This window comes from Antennarius striatus, chromosome 7 (assembly GCF_040054535.1).
Source record: "Antennarius striatus isolate MH-2024 chromosome 7, ASM4005453v1, whole genome shotgun sequence".
NCBI classification, from domain to species: Eukaryota; Metazoa; Chordata; class Actinopteri; order Lophiiformes; family Antennariidae; genus Antennarius; species Antennarius striatus.
In genome coordinates, this window is record NC_090782.1 from 22,496,220 (window position 1) to 22,515,611 (window position 19,392).

At 41.5% G+C, this 19,392-nt stretch overlaps 1 protein-coding gene across 2 annotated transcripts in view; it reads right to left on the minus strand.

Annotated features, from left to right (window-relative positions):
• The window catches only part of LOC137598734 (ephrin type-B receptor 1-like), a 62,860-nt gene that overhangs the window by 23,011 nt on the left and 20,457 nt on the right, over positions 1–19,392 (minus strand). For both annotated transcript variants that reach the window (XM_068319182.1, XM_068319183.1), the window contains exons 2-9: positions 16,396–16,460; positions 15,506–15,796; positions 15,175–15,393; positions 14,917–15,097; positions 9,668–9,823; positions 5,785–6,047; positions 3,270–3,345; positions 1,860–1,984 (exon numbers count right to left, since the gene is read on the minus strand). In XM_068319182.1, coding sequence (XP_068175283.1) covers positions 1,860–1,984; positions 3,270–3,345; positions 5,785–6,047; positions 9,668–9,823; positions 14,917–15,097; positions 15,175–15,393; positions 15,506–15,796; positions 16,396–16,460 — 1,376 coding nt within the window. The remainder of the gene's footprint in view (positions 1–1,859; positions 1,985–3,269; positions 3,346–5,784; positions 6,048–9,667; positions 9,824–14,916; positions 15,098–15,174; positions 15,394–15,505; positions 15,797–16,395; positions 16,461–19,392) is intronic.

Sequence of the window (19,392 nt, forward strand, 5' to 3'; positions counted from 1 at the left end):
GATTTAGTTGGATCCGCCGGAGCCCACAGATCCATATTGTCGGGGTTCATTTATCACTCGCTCATCGAAGAATTATAAGCAGCATTTTGAGATTCAATTAATCAATAAAGCTTCATTTGAAGTAACGGCGTCTTGCATTTGACAAGATCCCACTGTGGCCACTTGTTAATGAATGGCTGCTCGTTTTGCAGCACGACTACGATTATTATTTGATGTGTGCTGGAATAAATAGAGGCTCTTCCATCACTGTAAGACTCTGTTAGTTCGACAACAAGACCCATGAAATATGTATCACGGCTCCGAGATCAATCCAGACTTATTAGAAATTAATATTGCACAAAGGATGATGCATGAAGCAAACTTTTTTAACGGACATTGAGCACAAATGAAAGAGAAAATGCATCAATTAGAAAAATTATAAATCTAAGAAACACGTTGACACATTCCTGCCTAGTTTTAATTATTCATCATGTCGCATGTTTGAGCAGCACCAGCTGAAAGGATAATAATGTTTTTTTAATCAACCATTAGCGCTTATGCTAAGTGCCAGGTGATGATTAATATTAAGAATTATAGACATTGATAGGTTATTATTTTGTATAACATAATGGTGGATGGACACATTGTGCATCTGTCATGGGTGCAGCAGCGCACACCGCTTTATTTATTACTCGGTAATTTCAGTTGTTTGGCAAAAGAACTGAAATGCAATCGAAGCATTGAATGGTGACAGGTGGATTTTTTTAGGGGGGGGAGGGGGGTCGATGCATTCATGAAATCGATATGTCCTCAGACGATCCGAAGTCTCATTTAGCATCACTCTTGTTAACGTTTTGTCCTGTTAAATGATTCAGCAATGATGTTTAAGATAATAGGAGCTCACTTCCTGTGCAGACACTCACATCATGACTGGAGACTCAGCCAGTTGGTAAAACATCCTTCTCATCTCAAGTTCACTTAAGACTTTGGTTCTACTGCAGAGCTATGTGCCGAATTCATTTTATTTTTCTAGAATCGGTCCAGAATTAATTCCTTTACTAATTCTACATAACAGGATTCTACTTTACTCACATCTGCTTTCCATTTTTTTTGTTTTTTTCCGTGAGGGAAAGCGTGCATCACAGTTTAACGGACGCCATGCTCCAACGACCAAGTTACTTTAGTTGTAACTTGTGGATTGTGGATGAGAGCCGTGTGTCACATCGAAGACTACGCCAAGGCAGTTTAGAGTGGAATCGCTATGGCAACCAGCTACACTTCATCAGTAATGAAAAAGCGATCTCCAGAAAAGTATCCGATACGAAAGCCGAGTCGAGTAGAACCGGTGCCGTAAGGGAGAAAATACAAACATAACGGTGTTCGTTCCAAATGAGAATATTCCCCAAAAATCGTATCTACAGCAACAGATGATAAATGACTTCAAATTTAGTTGTTTAATCTTCTACAGCTTTTGAGCTCTTTTCTCATTAACAATATTACATGCTGAGGGTAGAAATTCAAACCACGGGCCATAACTCCAGTAAAAATAGCTTTCAGCAGTGATTTTCAAAATAATGCTATGCAGTATATATTTAAGCTCTGCACAAAACTTTATTCTTCTATTTTTAACGGCGCTTTGAGAAACTATGGCAAGGAGGATGATAACTTATTTTTTTGTGTCCTCTGATTGGTTCATCTGCCCCGCATCCACGCATGTAAAGATGGTACAACTGAATGTGTCATAAACACAGGAAGAATAGTCTTCGACTTGTAATCAGTGATTTATATCAAGTTGATGTTGATTCACTTATTTTATCCGCCGCTGTGGTCAAACTGCCAGACAGCACAAACACTCGCAGACATTCATCATCGCACTCTACCTTGTCGTAGTATCTTATCTCGTAGTCGAGGATAATTCCGTTCGGCTGTTCGGGAGGTGGCCATGACAACGAGAAACTGCGGCTTGTTGAGCTCACTTGATGCATTATGGGAACCGCTGAAGGAGCTGTTAAAAAACACATACACACACACACACACACACACACACGGACAATCAATTAAGCAGCCGGAAGATTCGCAAGCGAGCTTAAACTCTATAAATATGGAAATCTAGCATGTAAAGTAATGACATATTACTGAGGATTATTTACACCCAGGAGAAGAAAAAAAATGTTTTCTCATCCATCCTCATGAAAACAAATTACTGCACTTGTCACTGATGGAGAAACAAGAGTAATGTCTATGATGCATTTCTACCCATAATTTCACAACCTAGAAGGTATTGGCTGTAATCTATTCCATAGTTTTGCCTCAGGGGTGTTTTTATGAGATGCTTTTATCATATTTGTACCAGATGAAAGTGTACAGTGTGAGAGAGGAAGGGAAGATTGATATTGCAACTTTAAATAGTGTCAAATTGATGTAAGTTATATTGAGAGGAGAGGATGTATGAATCCCACGCAGTGGACTCAACAGGAATATCACGGGACGGGCCGTAATTCTCAGTAAATGCTGCAATGCCTCATGGGCCACATGTATCTTCTGCAGTCATGTGTTGCCTTGACAGCCTGAGAATTTTTTTTTTTTTTTTAATATCGCCACAACAGGGGTTTTACTGGGTTTCCTATATGTTGTGATTCATATCCTGGTGAAAAATTGTAAAATCTATTGCATAATTTAAACCCCCCCCCCCCCTTTGATGACGTCAACCTAAAAATCTTTTATTTTATTTGCTGAGTCCTAAAAGATTTTGGGTGATAAAAAGCAGCAGGGGTGACAGCGGCTCACGTCTGGATAAGGAATGGGCCTGAGATTCTGTAGATGAGGTAAATGATGTGTTTTCCATCAGAGCGAAGCACCTTTTAAATCTAAATTTGGGGAGCGGTGGAAATATCACTTGTGTCTGTCTCCATAAAGTATTGATGGAGCCTTAACTCCACTCACTTTATAGTCTCTGAGAATTACAGGGAGGGAGAGAGAGAGAGAGAGAAAGGGGGGAGGACAGAGGAGAGGGGATAAAGAGAGAACTGAAGGAGAGTCTGGCATGGGGGTGGAAAAAAGGACGAAAAGCTATGGATGTGCAAGAAAGACAGAGAAGGGGGGGGGAGAGAAAAAGGGAGACGAGGGGAGAGATGACAAGCTTATAACATGTTTTATGAATTAAAAAGCTGTAGCTCAATTTCCTTTATCCCCCTAGCCGGCATAATCCACTGTGCCCCAGGGTATGCTTGCACACACACACACACACACACAGATGCTCACACAAACACACACACACACTCCCTACTCACCAGCCTGATTGGTCGTAATGTTGATTGACAGTTGCTGGGCGGGATAAGGACTCTTATTGGACACTCCGTTGACCGCCTGCAGAGCACAAAGAGTGTCGGTCAGCTGCTCCACCTCCCAGACATTTTGTTCTGTTGTTGCACAAAAATGTTCAAGATGGCAAATCCGACACTCCGGATTCTGATTAACTTGTAAAACTTTTGATTTCAGGACAGCAGGAGACAAAAAAAGCGGCTCCTGGTTTCTGGCAGGTGGTTGTTGATTTCAACATGCTGATGTAACGACACGCCTCATCGTCCCCCGTTGTCACCAAACACGCCCAGTTTGTGCAGAATATTTAGCCTGGAAATGCGTCCCATTTCTCCTTCTGCTTGTCAATGCCTTCACTGCCCACCGCCCACACGCTCTCTGTTCTGTCAGCCCCGCCGTCATCACAGCATCCACCCATGAGCCTCTATTAGAGGGGGGGGGGCTTAGGATGTTTGCTCATATATCTCTATATGAACATCTGCAGGAAGTAATGATGCTGGAGCTTAAGAGCTACAATCCAATGTCCTGCTGTTATAATAAACAACGATAGAATAGTCTAATCCCAGCAAATGACACCCTGGTATGAGTATGTCTTCAAAATTGATTGAACTGAATGATTTACCTGAGATTTACAGGAAAAGTTTGGTCCCATTTAGAGTTTAAAGTCCTGGTTGAGGGGGCTCCAATAGGGGGAACAGGAGTTCAGAGGAATCCACATCAAGTATTAAAAGAGTACGATTTACAACAAATGAGCGGCTCTCAAAACAAATTGTTGCCTGGTGACCGCCGTTCTTTATGGAACGGTCGTAGGCAAATTGAGAAATCTAAAAGCTGAGAGGGGCGTGATTGGAAATTTGCTGCTCGAGGGAGAGAATTAACAAACGGGTCCGTTATCAGCAACAATGAGACGGTTCTCATTTCCATGTGCGCCGCCGATGTTTGCCTCACCGTCGCTCTCATCTCACTCAACACAAAGACCACCAACAGCATCCCCGTGCATTTTTAAAGACCACTTAATTAGCTGTCACATATTGTTTGTCATGGGCTCCGTTAATCACATTGATGGTCGAAACAATGTCTTCATAGTCATAACCGTCATTTATGGCCCGGTAATTAGAAATGCTCGCTTAATGGCTCACTCCAAGCTCTAATTTTATGTAGTTTATATACTTTAATATGCTCGTGAACTTTATGACCTCGCCATCATTCAAAGACTGTCAACCCAAACCACCACTAAAGCTGTAAATGTATGCAGACCAGCTCTTCCTGACTAAGATCCACCCAGACACAATAGTTCTGCAAAATCCGTTCACATTTTTTTTTTTTTAAATAACTGTACAGACAAACAAATCAGTTCAATAGTTCCACTGTAGACTCAGTATTTTGGTAACTTATACCTAAAACCCACAAAAGACTGCTTGTATGTTCGGAGTCCATCTCCAAAGGAATGCTGCTTTCCTGTGAAACATTGATCCACTGAACCGGAAAAATGTCGAAAACTTGAACCCCTTTTCAAACCAGTTTGATTTCTTACTTTTTGTGTCACTTCAACCAACACCTATTTTTGCCTTCCTTTTTTTTTTTTTTTTTTTGCTTTTGAGTTTGCGCCACCTATTTATCCAGAGACTGTCAGAAGGCTTACCTTCAAGTCTGTGCCTTTAAACCTCTTTAAATAAAATGTTCATTCAAGCACAATAGTGCAATCGCTGAGTAGTGAAAGTATGAACTCAATAAAGACCCTGATGACATATTGGATAAAGCAGAAGAGGCGATTCAATGCATTTCTATGCTTTCTAAGTTACTGCAAAATGAAAGTGGTGAGTCCAAGGTCACAGCTCTGTCGCTAGCCGTGTGACTTGATCCATCACTCTTGGCTGCTTGCGTGCTAACACTGCCTCTGCAAGCCTCTGCAGGATTCTTGCCTGCAGCATCCAGGCTGTATTCCTTCCTGGGAGCCTCCAGCGTGCAATCCAGTCGATTGGTCATGGATTCACGGAAACCCTCTAGCCTGCATGTCTTCGATGGAGCCTCAGCTTCTCCGAGCCACTGAGAGCCATCCTGGTTTATCAACACCCCTGCCTACGCCTCCGGGTCAACCAGCCCGGCCAATGGAGGAAGCATCAGTTCCAACACTGACCTGATGAGCAGCCACTCTCAACACCAACCTCTCACCTTGTCCTGCTGAACTGTTCCACCGATCTGATTGTTCTCCTGACTATCCTTCCTGATATATTCCTATCCCTGTAAACTAGCCTGAGGCATCCAACACCTCTGCCGTTCCGCCGCCGGGCAATCAGCATGAGGTCCTCGGAAATGTTCCAAGAGTTCAAGGCTTCTTGCCACAGTTACATCAGAAAGTCAGTTAACGTTAGTTACAACTGTCCTGAATCCACAGCAGTTTAACCGGATTCCAGTGACGACTGTGTGATGGTAGAATCACGAAATCAAAAGAGGAGTACGGGGCAGCCATCTGCTCAACGGACAAACCTGTATCTCAAAGGTGTAGGACGTGTGAGCTCGCAGCTTGCTGATCTCCACTCTCGTCTCCGTCAGCCCTCGCTTCCCTGGAAGAAAGGCCACGCTGTCCTCGCACGACTGACACGCCCGACGCTCGCTGCTGTGGCAACGCCGGCACAGGACGTTGTATGACAGGTCTCCGCGGTGCCCGATGTCGCGAGGCGAGTGCCATTCCAGGAGAACTGACGTCTGGTTGACGACGGAGACCAAGTGACGAGGAGCCGAAGGGACGCCTAGCAGGAGATGAAACACCGACGACATCAATCAGATAAATATCTCCGTCAAACAAATCATTCCTCCACGCCTGGATGCAATCAAAATCCATTATGGTTAACACTTGGGAAAACAGTTTTGTTTTGTTTTTTTAAATCTAGCAGTTCCTTCTAACGGCTTACATATGGCTAAACGTCTTATTATCAAAGCATATCTGGCATTTTAATGTAAAGCAAGCTGTTTAGCATAGCAGCGCTTATGCAATAAGCTATGATTGGAAATAAAAGATGCAACAGGAAATAGCCAATAGGAAATAAGTGATGAAAACAGACCTTCTTTTATTGGTATATTCTATTTATTAACTGTTTTTCAAACAAGAAGAGCATTTAAGGGTTAAAGGGAAGCTTTTGGTAGTGTGACAAACACCCTCCTCAATTTTCCACACATTTTATGAATCAAACAATAAATTTATTGCTAAAAAAAAATCATGCGTCGGCTTAGATTATATACTATAACACAGTATCGAGACATTTTTACATCGACTCATGACACAACAGCGCGGCACAGAAATTCAACCTTGGCTGATATTAAATCACAGCGAACCAGAGCGTTTGAGACGGCCCTGTAGAGTACAAGCTTGTGAGTTATTTGTCAAACAGACGCTGTGGAATCAAAGCGCTAACAGTCAGTAGGGGGTTGGAAATCTACTGGGAGAGACGACGCATCCAAAAAAAAAAAAAAATTAGAACCATCATAGTCATACACACATGTATGAACAGCGTGTAGACACAGATATTAACTCCATTCTGCTTTTGATCTGACTAGAACAAACAAAGAAACAAACAAAAAATCACTTCATCAAATGAAAAAAAAAGGGAATAAAGAGAAAAATATTGGCTTTAAATTGACCATTTTGCCGCAACATTAACAGCCGTTTCAGAACAAATGGTTTCTTGTTCTGCAATCACAATGTACGTCTGTTTTATAAGTGACAGTCTGACCCAGACACACACACACATCGCGCACAGACAACTCCCCCGTACCTGCGAGGCCTTCCGAGGGAGCGATTTCCTGTCAGCAGAATATCCTCTCATCGTACACTCGCTCTTCCATCTCACCTATCTGATTTTACATGCAAATGTGATTATACAAATGAAAAAACCCAAAAAAAAACAGTGACCACCGTTCCCGCAGTGAACTCCCGTCCTACGCTTTTTTCAGCGGCTTCGCTCTACTCCTGAAAAAAAAAAAAAAAAAAGTCACATCTCCATTTTGGTTTCGCTCTCGAATTGAAGGTGTAGAGGTAATTCACGAAGCCGTGTAGGCAGAGGAGGTTGACACCTGACACATTTTCACTGGGGGAAGTAGATTTTATTTTCTGTCAGCATCAGTTTGAGAGTTGGTTGGTGAGGCTTTTCAGGTGCTTTCTCTGTTGTCAGAATACGTTCAACCCAAACTAAATTGATCAGACTTGTGTCCAATCTAAAACCGATTCGTAATTGATATTTTATGTAGGGTAGAGTTTATAAGAAATCTCAACACAGGAAGTTTGGTTGAGGAAATCTATAGTTATGAGTCCTAAAAAATATCTTTTTTAAGAAAAGATCCATGTCTTCAAGGAACTTGTTCAAGACAGAACTATTGTGGAGAAACTGACATCCTGAGGACGTAGAAAAACACGACCCAGACTGTTCCAAAGAACGGGCGCAAAGGTTTTTCTTTTGTTCTCCGTGTTTAATTTTCTTATGTCTCTTGGCTTCTGTTGCTGAAATAAATTAAAAATAATCATGAAAAATTTAAACGGAGCAAAATATTGGCATCATTTTCGACACAAGCCACCCAAGCATCTAAATGTAGTGGTGCGTTTTTAAATCCACCGAGTCTCTTGATCCATTAAATGGATCATTAATAGATCCAAGCTTTCACACCTAAACTGTTGTTTGGTTTACTTCAAATGAGGTTTTGGTGCATTTGACCATTAAGGTGGATTTACGAGGTCCAGCTGAGGGAAATATCAATCAAACTCTGGAACAGGATGGGGTTTCAGACCCCATGCAGGGTGGGCCAATGAAAGCAATCCAATCTCTTCTTCATTGGGCACGCTGTGTTTATAAGACAATAAAAGTGAACCGAAAAAGCATGCAAAGGCAATTCTAACAAATGCATTAACAATATAAACAAACATACCAACCGTCGGTGACATAAAGTCTCACTAAAAGTCAACCAGGAAGACCTTAAACAAAGGTCAGTGAGTTCAACTGTTTCCTTCTGTGTAGCTTACAATCAAATTGATCTATTTCTATTCTGTACAACTTCATCTCTTTTCTTCTCAAGGGGGCAGCCACGTGGCTTACGTCAGTCTTCATTATTTGAACAAAACTTTAGTACACAATCTAATGAAGCAAATAAAGATTCTAGTTTGGTACTTCATACCAACAAAAATGTTTAAAAGACAAGCATAATATCCTAAAACACCTTTGGAATCTGCTTCCGGACTTGTCTTGAGGATTTTATCTTCATCCTTGCATCTAGCTGCATTTTCACTCCCTCCATTCATATTTGGAGACTAAACACACCATAAATAAAGTTATAAATGAATTTAATGGATAATTAATTATTACATATGCTTTAAAATTGTCCACAGATATTTCAAAAATATTTCTATTACGGATCATTCAAGCACAGCATTCATGTAATTTATATAAATACTGTGACAGCTCTATTTCTGACAGTTATAAAAGATAAATGAAGATATGAGAAAAAGTCTAAATCCACATGGGATCATGGTGATAATCAGGAACATTGATCAGTAATGCTATCCAATCAGTCCGTTTGACTTTGTGCCAACACCATTTGGCTAGGAACTAATAAATAAAAAATCCTTGTTCCTGGAAGTGTGGAACAATTAGCACAATATAGCATCATATCATCAACATAAGGACAACATAAATAGACGGAGGTTAAAAACACATAAGAGGAAAAACAGGCTTTTTTTTCCCTCTTATGTGTTTCATTTCAAAAGCTCATTCATGAATACAAAAACCTTAAAAATTTTGAAAAAAGACCTGGTCCTGAAACTGGTCTTTCTTGGCACACCCAAAAAAACATGAAGTATTCAGGCCGCTAGTACACACACACACACACACACGGTTTCACAGTTTGAGACTTGCTGCACAGACAGTCCAAATGATTCATGTCTCAACCTACTTTCACCATCTCTCTGTGGAACTGAGAGGCAGCGTTTTTCAAACTGTGTCTCGTCTTGCATAGCAATACGGCTCTTCAACACACTAAATACATATTCACTTCAATGGAAAGTCAGAGGAATGTGGCAGTGTTATTACTTACTGATCCCCAAATCCCCAAACAAGGATGGGAGCACGGCAGCGTACTCTGAATGAGGTACACGAAATTGAGGCTGGAATAATAAATCAAAGCAGATATTGGCCTTTAATTCGATGAGGAAATATTGGATTGTCACCAGCGTCCGCCGCTGATCTGCTGTAATTCCTCAGCTATTAGTAAGTGTAGTGCAAAAGTCCGCCTTTGCAAACCCCGTCTGGGTCACCCTGAAGCATTCTGGGATCGTAAGCAGCCGCGTGATTTGAGTGTGTGTGTGTGTAACGTCATGGTGACTTACTGGTACACCCGTCCTCCGGTTTGTCCATGTCGCCACGGTAATAACCGTTCCGGCAAACACAGAGGGTGGCGGCCTCGATGGTGGAGCGACTGTTGAGCGGACATTGCTGACATAATCCGGCCCCCTGGAAAGATTTAAAGGTGCCCTGAGGGCAAGCTGTGGAGAAAAACAGAGATGGGGGGGGGGTGTCATAGAAACATCTTTGCTTCCTAGCCATGACAACACATGTTTGTGCCAGGTTTAGGAGTATAAGTCTGGCAAAGCACAGCATCCTATCTTCTGAGGATAGCCACATATTAGCACGTGAATTTCTGCAAACACACTTGTTTTATTTTTCTAGTTCCTTCATCTGGGTCAGACACGGTTCTACCCACATGTACTAATGGATTCATCCTTTGTGACTTCGAATACAAGCGGAATATGAACACTTAAAGATATTGTGGTCCTTTATTCAACCTTTTGTTTTTTTTCTTTCAGGGACAGCTTGTGTTGAACATACGTGATGTGCTTGTTATTCATCGTACGCTGCAGCCAGCTTGGGAGAACAGAACGCTATTGATGAGGGGTTTGAGTCGCTGTCAGTCAGATGCTTTTGTTTGTGCTTTCGTCCTCCTTTTTTTTCTTTTTTTTTTTTTTGCTCATTGACAGTGTTCATTAGGTCCCATTCCATTCAGTTTAATGCCCCCAATGCAGGCTTAAATTTGGAGAACTACAGCAGAACGACCCCTGTTTCAAACATAGCCTCACGAACGTACAATATCACAAACAAATCCAACTACTCAGGCATAAATGATCAATTTATTCAGGAAATGTGAATAGAATTCCACAAAAACCTAAACCTGTACCACCACTGCACTCTTGGAACGTCCAACAGCAAACATCAACATTTACGTTCCCTCTTTCATGATGAATCTGGTGTGTTTTTTGTTTTTTTGCTTTTAATTTTTTATATGACTGAGAATAATTTGACGGACAAAAGAAGAAATACAGCTTTAATTCTAGTGACTAATAGTGACCATTTTAACATTTAGTTATCAGATGCTAGAAGAACAGCTCATCTAGTCCAGCACAAGATAAACACTTTCAGAATTATGATTATGGTTTAAAAAAAAAATAAAAAAGCAAATCAGGAGACACAGAGGTGTGAAATGAGAAATTAGACTGAATGGGAAGGCTAAGAATAACAAAGTGAGTTTTTTTTTTAATATCGTTTCTTTACTAGTTTGATTTATCGTTAGCGCTTTGTTTTCCCTCTGACACCGTAATGAATGCTCACTTTATCTCCGAGTCGATTTAGATGCTGTAACAACAAATAAGCATAGATTCATTAGTGGAGTCTTAACAAAATAAGATGGCCACAAATTAAAAGTAAAACAGTTAAAAGCTCAGGTAGATTTCCATAAAAACAGGAGATTATTTTACAGTTTATAGAATGTCTTCAGTTTCTTTTTTGATGATTGAAATTCTTGTGTGAAAAAGGTTTAGTTGTTTATGTGACATGACCTTTTCAACCCGTCTTTCTATTCTGCAAAAGCCAGCGTTCTTGTGTGTCCACGATCAACTTTCATTACAGCAGTAATCCTCTTCCTGATGGACGGGCACAACATCTGGATGATGTCATCCAGCACAATGATTATTGGATTACTGGGAGATTGATTATTATTATAATTGATTGCATCCTGGTCATTTTAACAGACTGAATTATTACTGTCATGTTTGAGGTTTTGCTAAAATCACATCTGACGAATTCGACAGTGGTCTTGGTTCAGATGTTCGATGGTCCAAACCAACACTGCCTGAACCGGGTTCTGGTTGGGTGTGACATCATCCTGAGCCAGACTTTATCTGAGGTGGTCCTGGATCGCCACTTTGTTCGTGTAGGTGTGTATGCAGATAGACATCTGGCTTGTCAGTTCATTTATTCAACAACCTTTCTCATACTCATGAGGTATGTCACCATGGCAACAAGTCTCACTCTTCTCTGTACTCTCCATCTCTCTCTTGTGAAGGTTTTTAAAGATAATTATTCATTTGTATGTTTGTTTGTAGAGAGTTAAATAGTCTATTAGTACTCAAGTGTTCCATCGAGATAAAGTGTTACGAAGCGTCACATCGCTCACATGGACCAACAACAAAAAGTAAGAGTACAAAAAAGAGTAACAAAGAAAAAAAGTATAGTTGGAATTTATATTAAAAAAAGATTTATAGTAGGAAGGATGGCTAAAAGGAAGGGAAAGTGAGTGACAAATAGGTAAGGAAGGAAGTAAGGAAGGTGGGAAGGAAGAAAGGAACGAAGGAAGAAAGGAAGGAAGGAAGGACGAATGGACATAACAATTAATTACGTCTTCCTGTGTCTTTCTCCAGCTGTGGACTCACACAGCGACCATATGGAAGACAATTGTCACTTGAAAATTTGGCTCACAGGATCACTGATCAATTATTTAAAAGTCTGCATGTGTGTGTGTGTGTGTGTGTGTGTGTTTGTGTGAATGTGCATGTGCAGAAAAGGCCTGCAGAAACTCTTGTTGATGTTGTGGTTCACAGCAGGGGTAGTTTGTGTGTATTCAGCGCTAGTGCTTACATTTGCAGACTGCTGAACGTGAAGTAAGGGTCTATTTGAATATTTGTTTAATTTACAGACAATCACACACACACACACACACACACACACACATGCACACACACTCTGCTTTGGTGATGATCCAGTTTTACCGGATTGTGCACAAGATGCTGTTTTTTTGCTGAATAAATAGACTCTCTGCAGTCTGATACACACAAACACACACACACACACACACACACACACACACACACACACGTACATGAAGACAACCATCTGTTCTGATAGTGAGTACAGTTTCCTGCCAAGTTGTTATCAGCTGATTGGCAGAGGAGTACACCAAAAACACGCCAACTTGATGGAGATGGGCAGAACACGCTCTGTGCTCCGTGACATCTCCAGTCGCTGCTTAAGAACTAAAGCTCTGACTAAAAGACGAGTGGCAGGTGCGTGTAGGTGCGCGGCATCACAAAAGCTGTCAGGTCAACTCGACGGAGTCTGTCTCTGGTTTGAATCCTGTCAGAAAGACGCATGACGGAAACGCTGAACGCAAGATTTCTTAATTTAGAAGAAAATTTAGGTTAACGTCTCGCATCTCTGCTGAAGACTTCTCTGTGCATGTAGACCTGTGACTCCCAGAGGTGCCACGACTTGTTTGTCGTCCTTGTGATGAAACCGGCATCACATCCGAGGTGGTGGTGGTGGAAGGGTGGGGACATCAGCTGGGATGGCCTCAAACCCCCCCGGCGACCATACACATGACATGATAAGCACTTCCAGAAAAGGAATGGATAGATGGTAATACCATCCCTTCAGGCTCAATCAGATGGGAGGCTATAAAAAAGGCTATAAAATCATTATAATAATAATCCCGTGGACAAGGAGAGACTCCTTTAAAAGCAACGGCAACACATTTGAAAGAAGTACTACAACATACACAGAGTTTTTGCATTTTACTGACTGAAACACTTAAAAGAATTGGAGTCTTGGACTTTTCTTTCTTTACTAGAAACGTAGGGAACGGTTTCATAAATAACGAAGAAAATGTCACTTATAAAGCCTGACATATAATGCGAGGATGATGCATTGTGTTTCATAAAGAGGAAGACACAATATATACCCACAAATAATCACCTGAGGCGTGACCAATAATAGAGCCGTCATCAGAAACATCCCCACAACAACCTGTACTAATGTTTCCCCCCTCTAATGCATTAAACAAGTTGGCTTAAAGGCAATTTAAAAATGAAGGATTTACTGATGATCGTCGTGCGCCCAAAGATATGGCTGTAAACACTTCACACTCTGGGACTTCATTTATGCTGACAACACGTATAATTAATGTATTCTAATATATTTCTATTTAAAGCTCGCATGAGTCTCCTACGACCTGTGATTCCTCAGTTTGTGAATCTTCTACTAGAGAATTCCAAAGGGCCAAAAAAAAACCAACAGAAAACACACCCTTAAACTCAACCAGAATATTAAGTTTGTCACATAGAATGTCAAAAAAAATAAAAGATAAAGATCACCACAACATTATATACTGGTTCCCATGAGGATTACCTTTTACCCATTCAAATATTAAGCAAGTAAAAACATCTCTGTGCTAAAGGGACACCCGGCACCAAAGCCGAGTCCGATTTCAATCATTGTATTGAATGTATTTCACAGGAGACAGAGCTTTCTTTTCTCTCTTATCTGTCACAGCTTCTACCTTTCTGTCCTTGGACTGTCCTTCCTTCACTTTTACTTCTGTATTTTTTGTTTCCTGCCAGTCGGCCTCTCCAGAGGGCCCTCCTGTCTTTCTTTCTTCCGTCTTTCCTCCCTTCTTTCCCATCCTTCCTCTCAGGTAGCCCGCTATCTCTCGGAGGCACACGCTCGCAGTCCAAGACTAATTTTCAGAAGACTAATCTGGCCGGAACACCATAAACTAATTAGCACGGGATGAAGAGGCCCCGGCTTATCATTGCACCATATGTATATAGATCTGACATGCGTGCTCACATGCCCCCACACATATATACACGTAAAAATGGTGGAGACGCTCCAGGGAGATTAAGAAATAATGGGTAGTACTTCAGTGAGGAAATGGGGAAGGAGGCCAGACATAAAAAAGTGGAGATATATGGAACACTTGGGGAAGAGGGACTATTTCTGGGCTGCGTTCACCCGAATCTATGTCTGCTAATATTAGCATGTGGAACACTGCCACCAGCACTCTTGGGTCGAATAGACAAGAAAATGTGCAGTATATATGCATCTGATTTGTCAGAAATAGTCAGAATTTACTTTTTCTCATAGTTTTCTACGTCGTTGACCCGGAATACAGTCGTCCAGAGCAAACAAGGACAGAATTATGTCACATTTCAATTCAGCTCAAATTTAATTCAAAAAACGTTATTAGTCCCAAAGGAGCAACTGAAAGCATGTAAAGCAGGATGTAATCGGTCAGTAATTTCAGTAACAAATAAGTTTAAGACCTAGTTAGTTATTTCAAAAACTAGTTAGTTTAAAACATAGTTCAAAACCTAGTGAGTTCACATTTCTCATTATACAGTAAATGGAAAATGAAAGGATTCATGTACATGCATTAATATGTTTTCCATACCTTTATTGTAATAGAATAAAAACTAAGGTTCTATTTATTTGTCCGGTTCTATCCTGGTATCTTGGTAGCCAGATTTACCTCGACACACGTTGCCGTTGTCGGGTTCATAACCCGCCTTGCAGCTGCAGCTGCCGATGGGGACCATCCATTCTCCATCTCCGTTACAGTAAAGCTTTATGGGCACGTCTACTTCCTCAGCGTTGGGGATGCAGTTTCCCCTTGCAATGACTAATGAGGTGGATTCTGCTCCAGTCAGGGTCTGCACAGAATCAGAATGTTGGACAACAGCTGCAACAAAGGCGGGTGAAAAGAGCAGCATAATGTTCAGTTCCATACCTCTGGGAAGAAGGCAAAGTTCTGCACTATGCTGGGACACTTTTTGTAGAATACTCTGACGGCCAGTAGGGACATACAAGCACCCAGGTCCTGGAAAGCTAAGTGGAACCCTCTTCCTTTGGACAGCGGTCCGAAACTACGAACCTCGGTGTTCACCTTCATCAGCCTTCCCCCAAAGTCGACCTGGGAGAAGCTCTCGTCTGCTGCAATGGTGTCCACCTTAGAGACGTAGGCAGACAGAAGGAAGATTAACACCTTCAGCTGTTCTTTTTATGGTGGAATTCAAACTAAGTCAGAATCTACTTCCCCACTCTCCCTATTTCTGGATTACCTTAAGAAAAGGCGCGTTCGCCCAGTACTCCACCCCTTTGGTGCTCTCCGACCCGGTCCTGTCAGTCTCCAGGTAGTACAGGTTGAAGGTCTCTTTGCAGGAGCCTAGAACGCTGGGGATGGAGGCGCAGTCGCGGACGGTGAAGCGGATCTCCACGTAGATGCGTTGTGCCGCCCGCCGGTCGATGTAAGTGGTGAGGAGCCAGTTGTTCTGGCTGGGCTCAAACACGTTGCACACCTGATACGTCCTGATGGTGTTGAGGTTCTCGTCGTACCCGCTCACCTCCTCCCACTGGAAGGAGATGGGGTGGTGGTGGTGGGTGGGGTGGGGGAAAAACAGAGGAGATGAGAGGCTAAAATGATTAATGGGTTTACCGAGACCTGACACAAATTAAACTTTTTCCTTCCCTCCCTCGCATTTTGTCTTTCCTTCTCTTCCTCCCTTCCTCCATCCTCTTTCTCTTTCCTCTCCACCTTGTTCTTTTTTCTGCACAGGGGACAACCATTCATCACAATTAGAGCAGCTCGGCTCAGATGCTCACACGGGAGACCGCTGCGACCGGCGAGTAGCCAAAGCCACCGCTTATAGAACCCAAGGAGTTTAAGAAAAGCGAGACCTTAATCTAATGAATCCTCCTCTATTTTAAATCATCTTATTCGATTCATTTGTGCAATGCGGACTTCCTGCTACCCTCCACATCTATTACAATTCCTTCTGTTCTGCATCAATACCAGTTAATTGGTGTCACCTTGCAACTGTAATTAAGAATTTGACAGACTTGTTAATAGAGCAGCGCAAACTGTGCTCAAACTCCCTGTCCTCAAGGGTACACACACACACACACGCGCGCATTCACACACATACAGTTCACCTTTTCCTGTTGTTCTTACCCCATTGGCGGGAAACGATATCCAACCGAGCTCAGCCGTCGCCGTCCTCGTATCCATCACCGTCTCTGTCGGACAAAAAAAAAAAAGAGAAGCAGAAACGGCTGAAGCGGCAGGAAGAGGGCAAGTTGGAGTTTAATTAAAAGTCAGCTCAGACGCCGACTTGAGCGCTGCGAAATGATGCGTGTCATTCATACATAAAATCCCACTTTACAGCTTTTCCGCTCGTCTTCCCACCCCCATATGATTAAAGAGATAAGTAGCAACAAACAAACCAGGCCTCTGTTTTTTTGCTAATGCATTATTAACAGTGAGTGATCTCATGCAGAGAGGAAGGTAACAACAATGTCATTGCTGACCACTTTTTTTTTTTTTCTTCCCATATTTACTCTGCAGATAACGGCGTATGTTCGCAGCACATTCCCCCTGCATAGTTTGAATCCATCTCAGATTACATGACTGTTGCACCATCTGTGGAAACAGCATCAGGTTTCCAGGAATGTTGTTTTTTATTGTTATTTGGTCAATTTTGCTCACAATAAAGTCTATAATCATCACAAAATGTACAAAATTGAATTCCAGACCACCCTGGTGTTTTATGATGCATGCATCGACTTAATCTGCAAATATGCGGATGCGAAACAACATTTAAATGCATGTTTGATTTATGTGTCAATGTTTTCTTTCATGAGCGCAGAGGCTGCTTCATGTGTTTGTGGAGTGAACCCCCCCCCCCCCCCCCAAAAAAAACCCAACAACCTTGGATCGATCTAAATGTAAAACTGTTCTATAGATCAGCTGCAGACACAGCAAACAATATCCAGGAGCAACTGGTTGGCGGCTTCGACTGCGAGATGAAGATGGAAGACATCTTTAAAATTGTGCTAAGCTAAGCTATATGCTTTATTACACATGGTTTTATACACTGTTACACACTCTATATCAGGGGTGTCAAACTCACTTTCATTGAGGGCACATTAGCATAACGGCTGTCCTCAAAGGGTCAGATATAAATTATAAATGTAACTACATGTAACTCAATGTAATGTAAAATAAATATAACTACTCCTTAATGTTTAAAGAATTCTGAATTTACTTATTCCAGTTACAAATATTCCAGTCACACAGAAATATGTGTTTGTTTGTTTCTCTGTTATAATGTAAATCTTTTTAATTTGTCAGGTTATTAACCCCCACAGAACTCCCATCAATCAAGGATCAAACTCTACAAGAGAATAAAGAAAAATAAGATCAAACACAAGTTAGGACATTAACTTTGTTCAAAACATTTTTTGTCAATGATAAAAAGGGCTGAATTACTGCATTGTGGGAAATGTAGTTTTTGGACAAAGCACACTTTTAACCTATTTATTTTTAGACAGCTATTTATTTTAGATGCTCTTGCGGGGCCACAAAAAAATGATGTGGAGGGCCACATTTGGCCCCCGGGCCTTGAGTTTGACACATGTGCTCTATATGTTCAGATGAAATAAATTCAACATAAAATAGTTACCTAATGCATCACCTCCCATTTATTCTACGTTTAAAGGTTAAAACTTTTGTTTTCAGGTTTGTAGAACGCTTAAAAAAAATTTTCTTGAACTTGAACTAACACGGAGCGGCGAACGCACACCCAAGACACTGGAGCTGACAGAGGTCAGTCGCCACTCCGCCACCATGGACCCTAACAAGGAACCCTTTGTAATAAAACAAGGCGAGAAGATCCAACGACATCATACGATGCTGCAGCCGCAAGCAAACAACCAAACCCCCACATCCGTGATTCCTGACATGCTTTCCTCCTCTTGCACTCTTTCATTCTGTCACCCTGCCTCTCATTATATCCTCTCCTCCTCACCCTCCCCACCTTCATCCTCTCCGTCATCCTACCTCCCAGTCTTTTATCCCCCCCCCACACACCTCCCTCCTCTACCTTGGGTGCTTCCTTTTTTGTCAGAGCTCGTCTAATTATGGCAGAACCCGGTTTTTCAGCTCCCCTTGGGATTGAAGGTCGTTTGGGGGAAAAAAAATAAAATAAAAAATGAAATGCTTGTCATGCAAAGATGTAATCGACTCTCAAAATCTTGAAGCAAAGCTTACTCAAATGGTGACAACAGTTACAATCTAATTTGTAGCCTCAGTGCGTTTAGTGACATGTTGTCAACAACGATTTTCATAAACCGATGCACAGCGGAATATAGATCCAGGTTATTTTTGCCTTCTGCATTTTTTTTCTTTTCCTCCTGTTCAGACGTCTTTGAAGTGCAGCTGCAAAAATGAGGCTTAAAAAGAAAAATGGTAAAATAGAGAGAAATCCACAATGTTGACAGAAGAGATGTTGGTATAGCTCATGTAATCTTGCAAGCCCTACCTTCCAGCAAAGCCTCGCAAGAAGGGATTTGATGCAGGGCTTATTTAAGGAATAGAACAATGGCTATGCACTCTCCTGCTCTGCCATGGCACCGTATTTCTGTTTCAAACAGGGAGTTACAGGCGTGTTTTCAGGCAATTTATGAGTATTTATGATTCAATACATTCATATGTCATCATTTCAGCTCATAGGTTGAATTAAAGCAGAGAGCAATATGGCATAAGCTTTTCTAGTATGTAACTTCTCGGCTTATATAAATATTGTAATTACAAGATAAAAAGATGAAATTCTGCCATAAATGTAATATTTCTTTAATCTTTCCCTCACCTGATGATTGTTTTTGTTGAACCTTGTTTATTGTAACAGAAAAGCACTTCTCTGGTGATAAAAATTGTCTGTTGTGATGCTTTCATTTACGTCAAAACTAAAAGTATCCAGCACAAAAAGACAGAAAACGCTTATCAAAACAATTCAAAGGACGTTTTCCAACTATACATGTTTGGGAAAGTCCAGAACTTATTGATCCATCCATGTATTTTCTATGAAGGCTCGTCTTTTAAAGGGTCAACGGGGGGATGATGCCTATCCCAGCTAGCTGTATGAGATGCAGAGGATACACCCTGGACAGG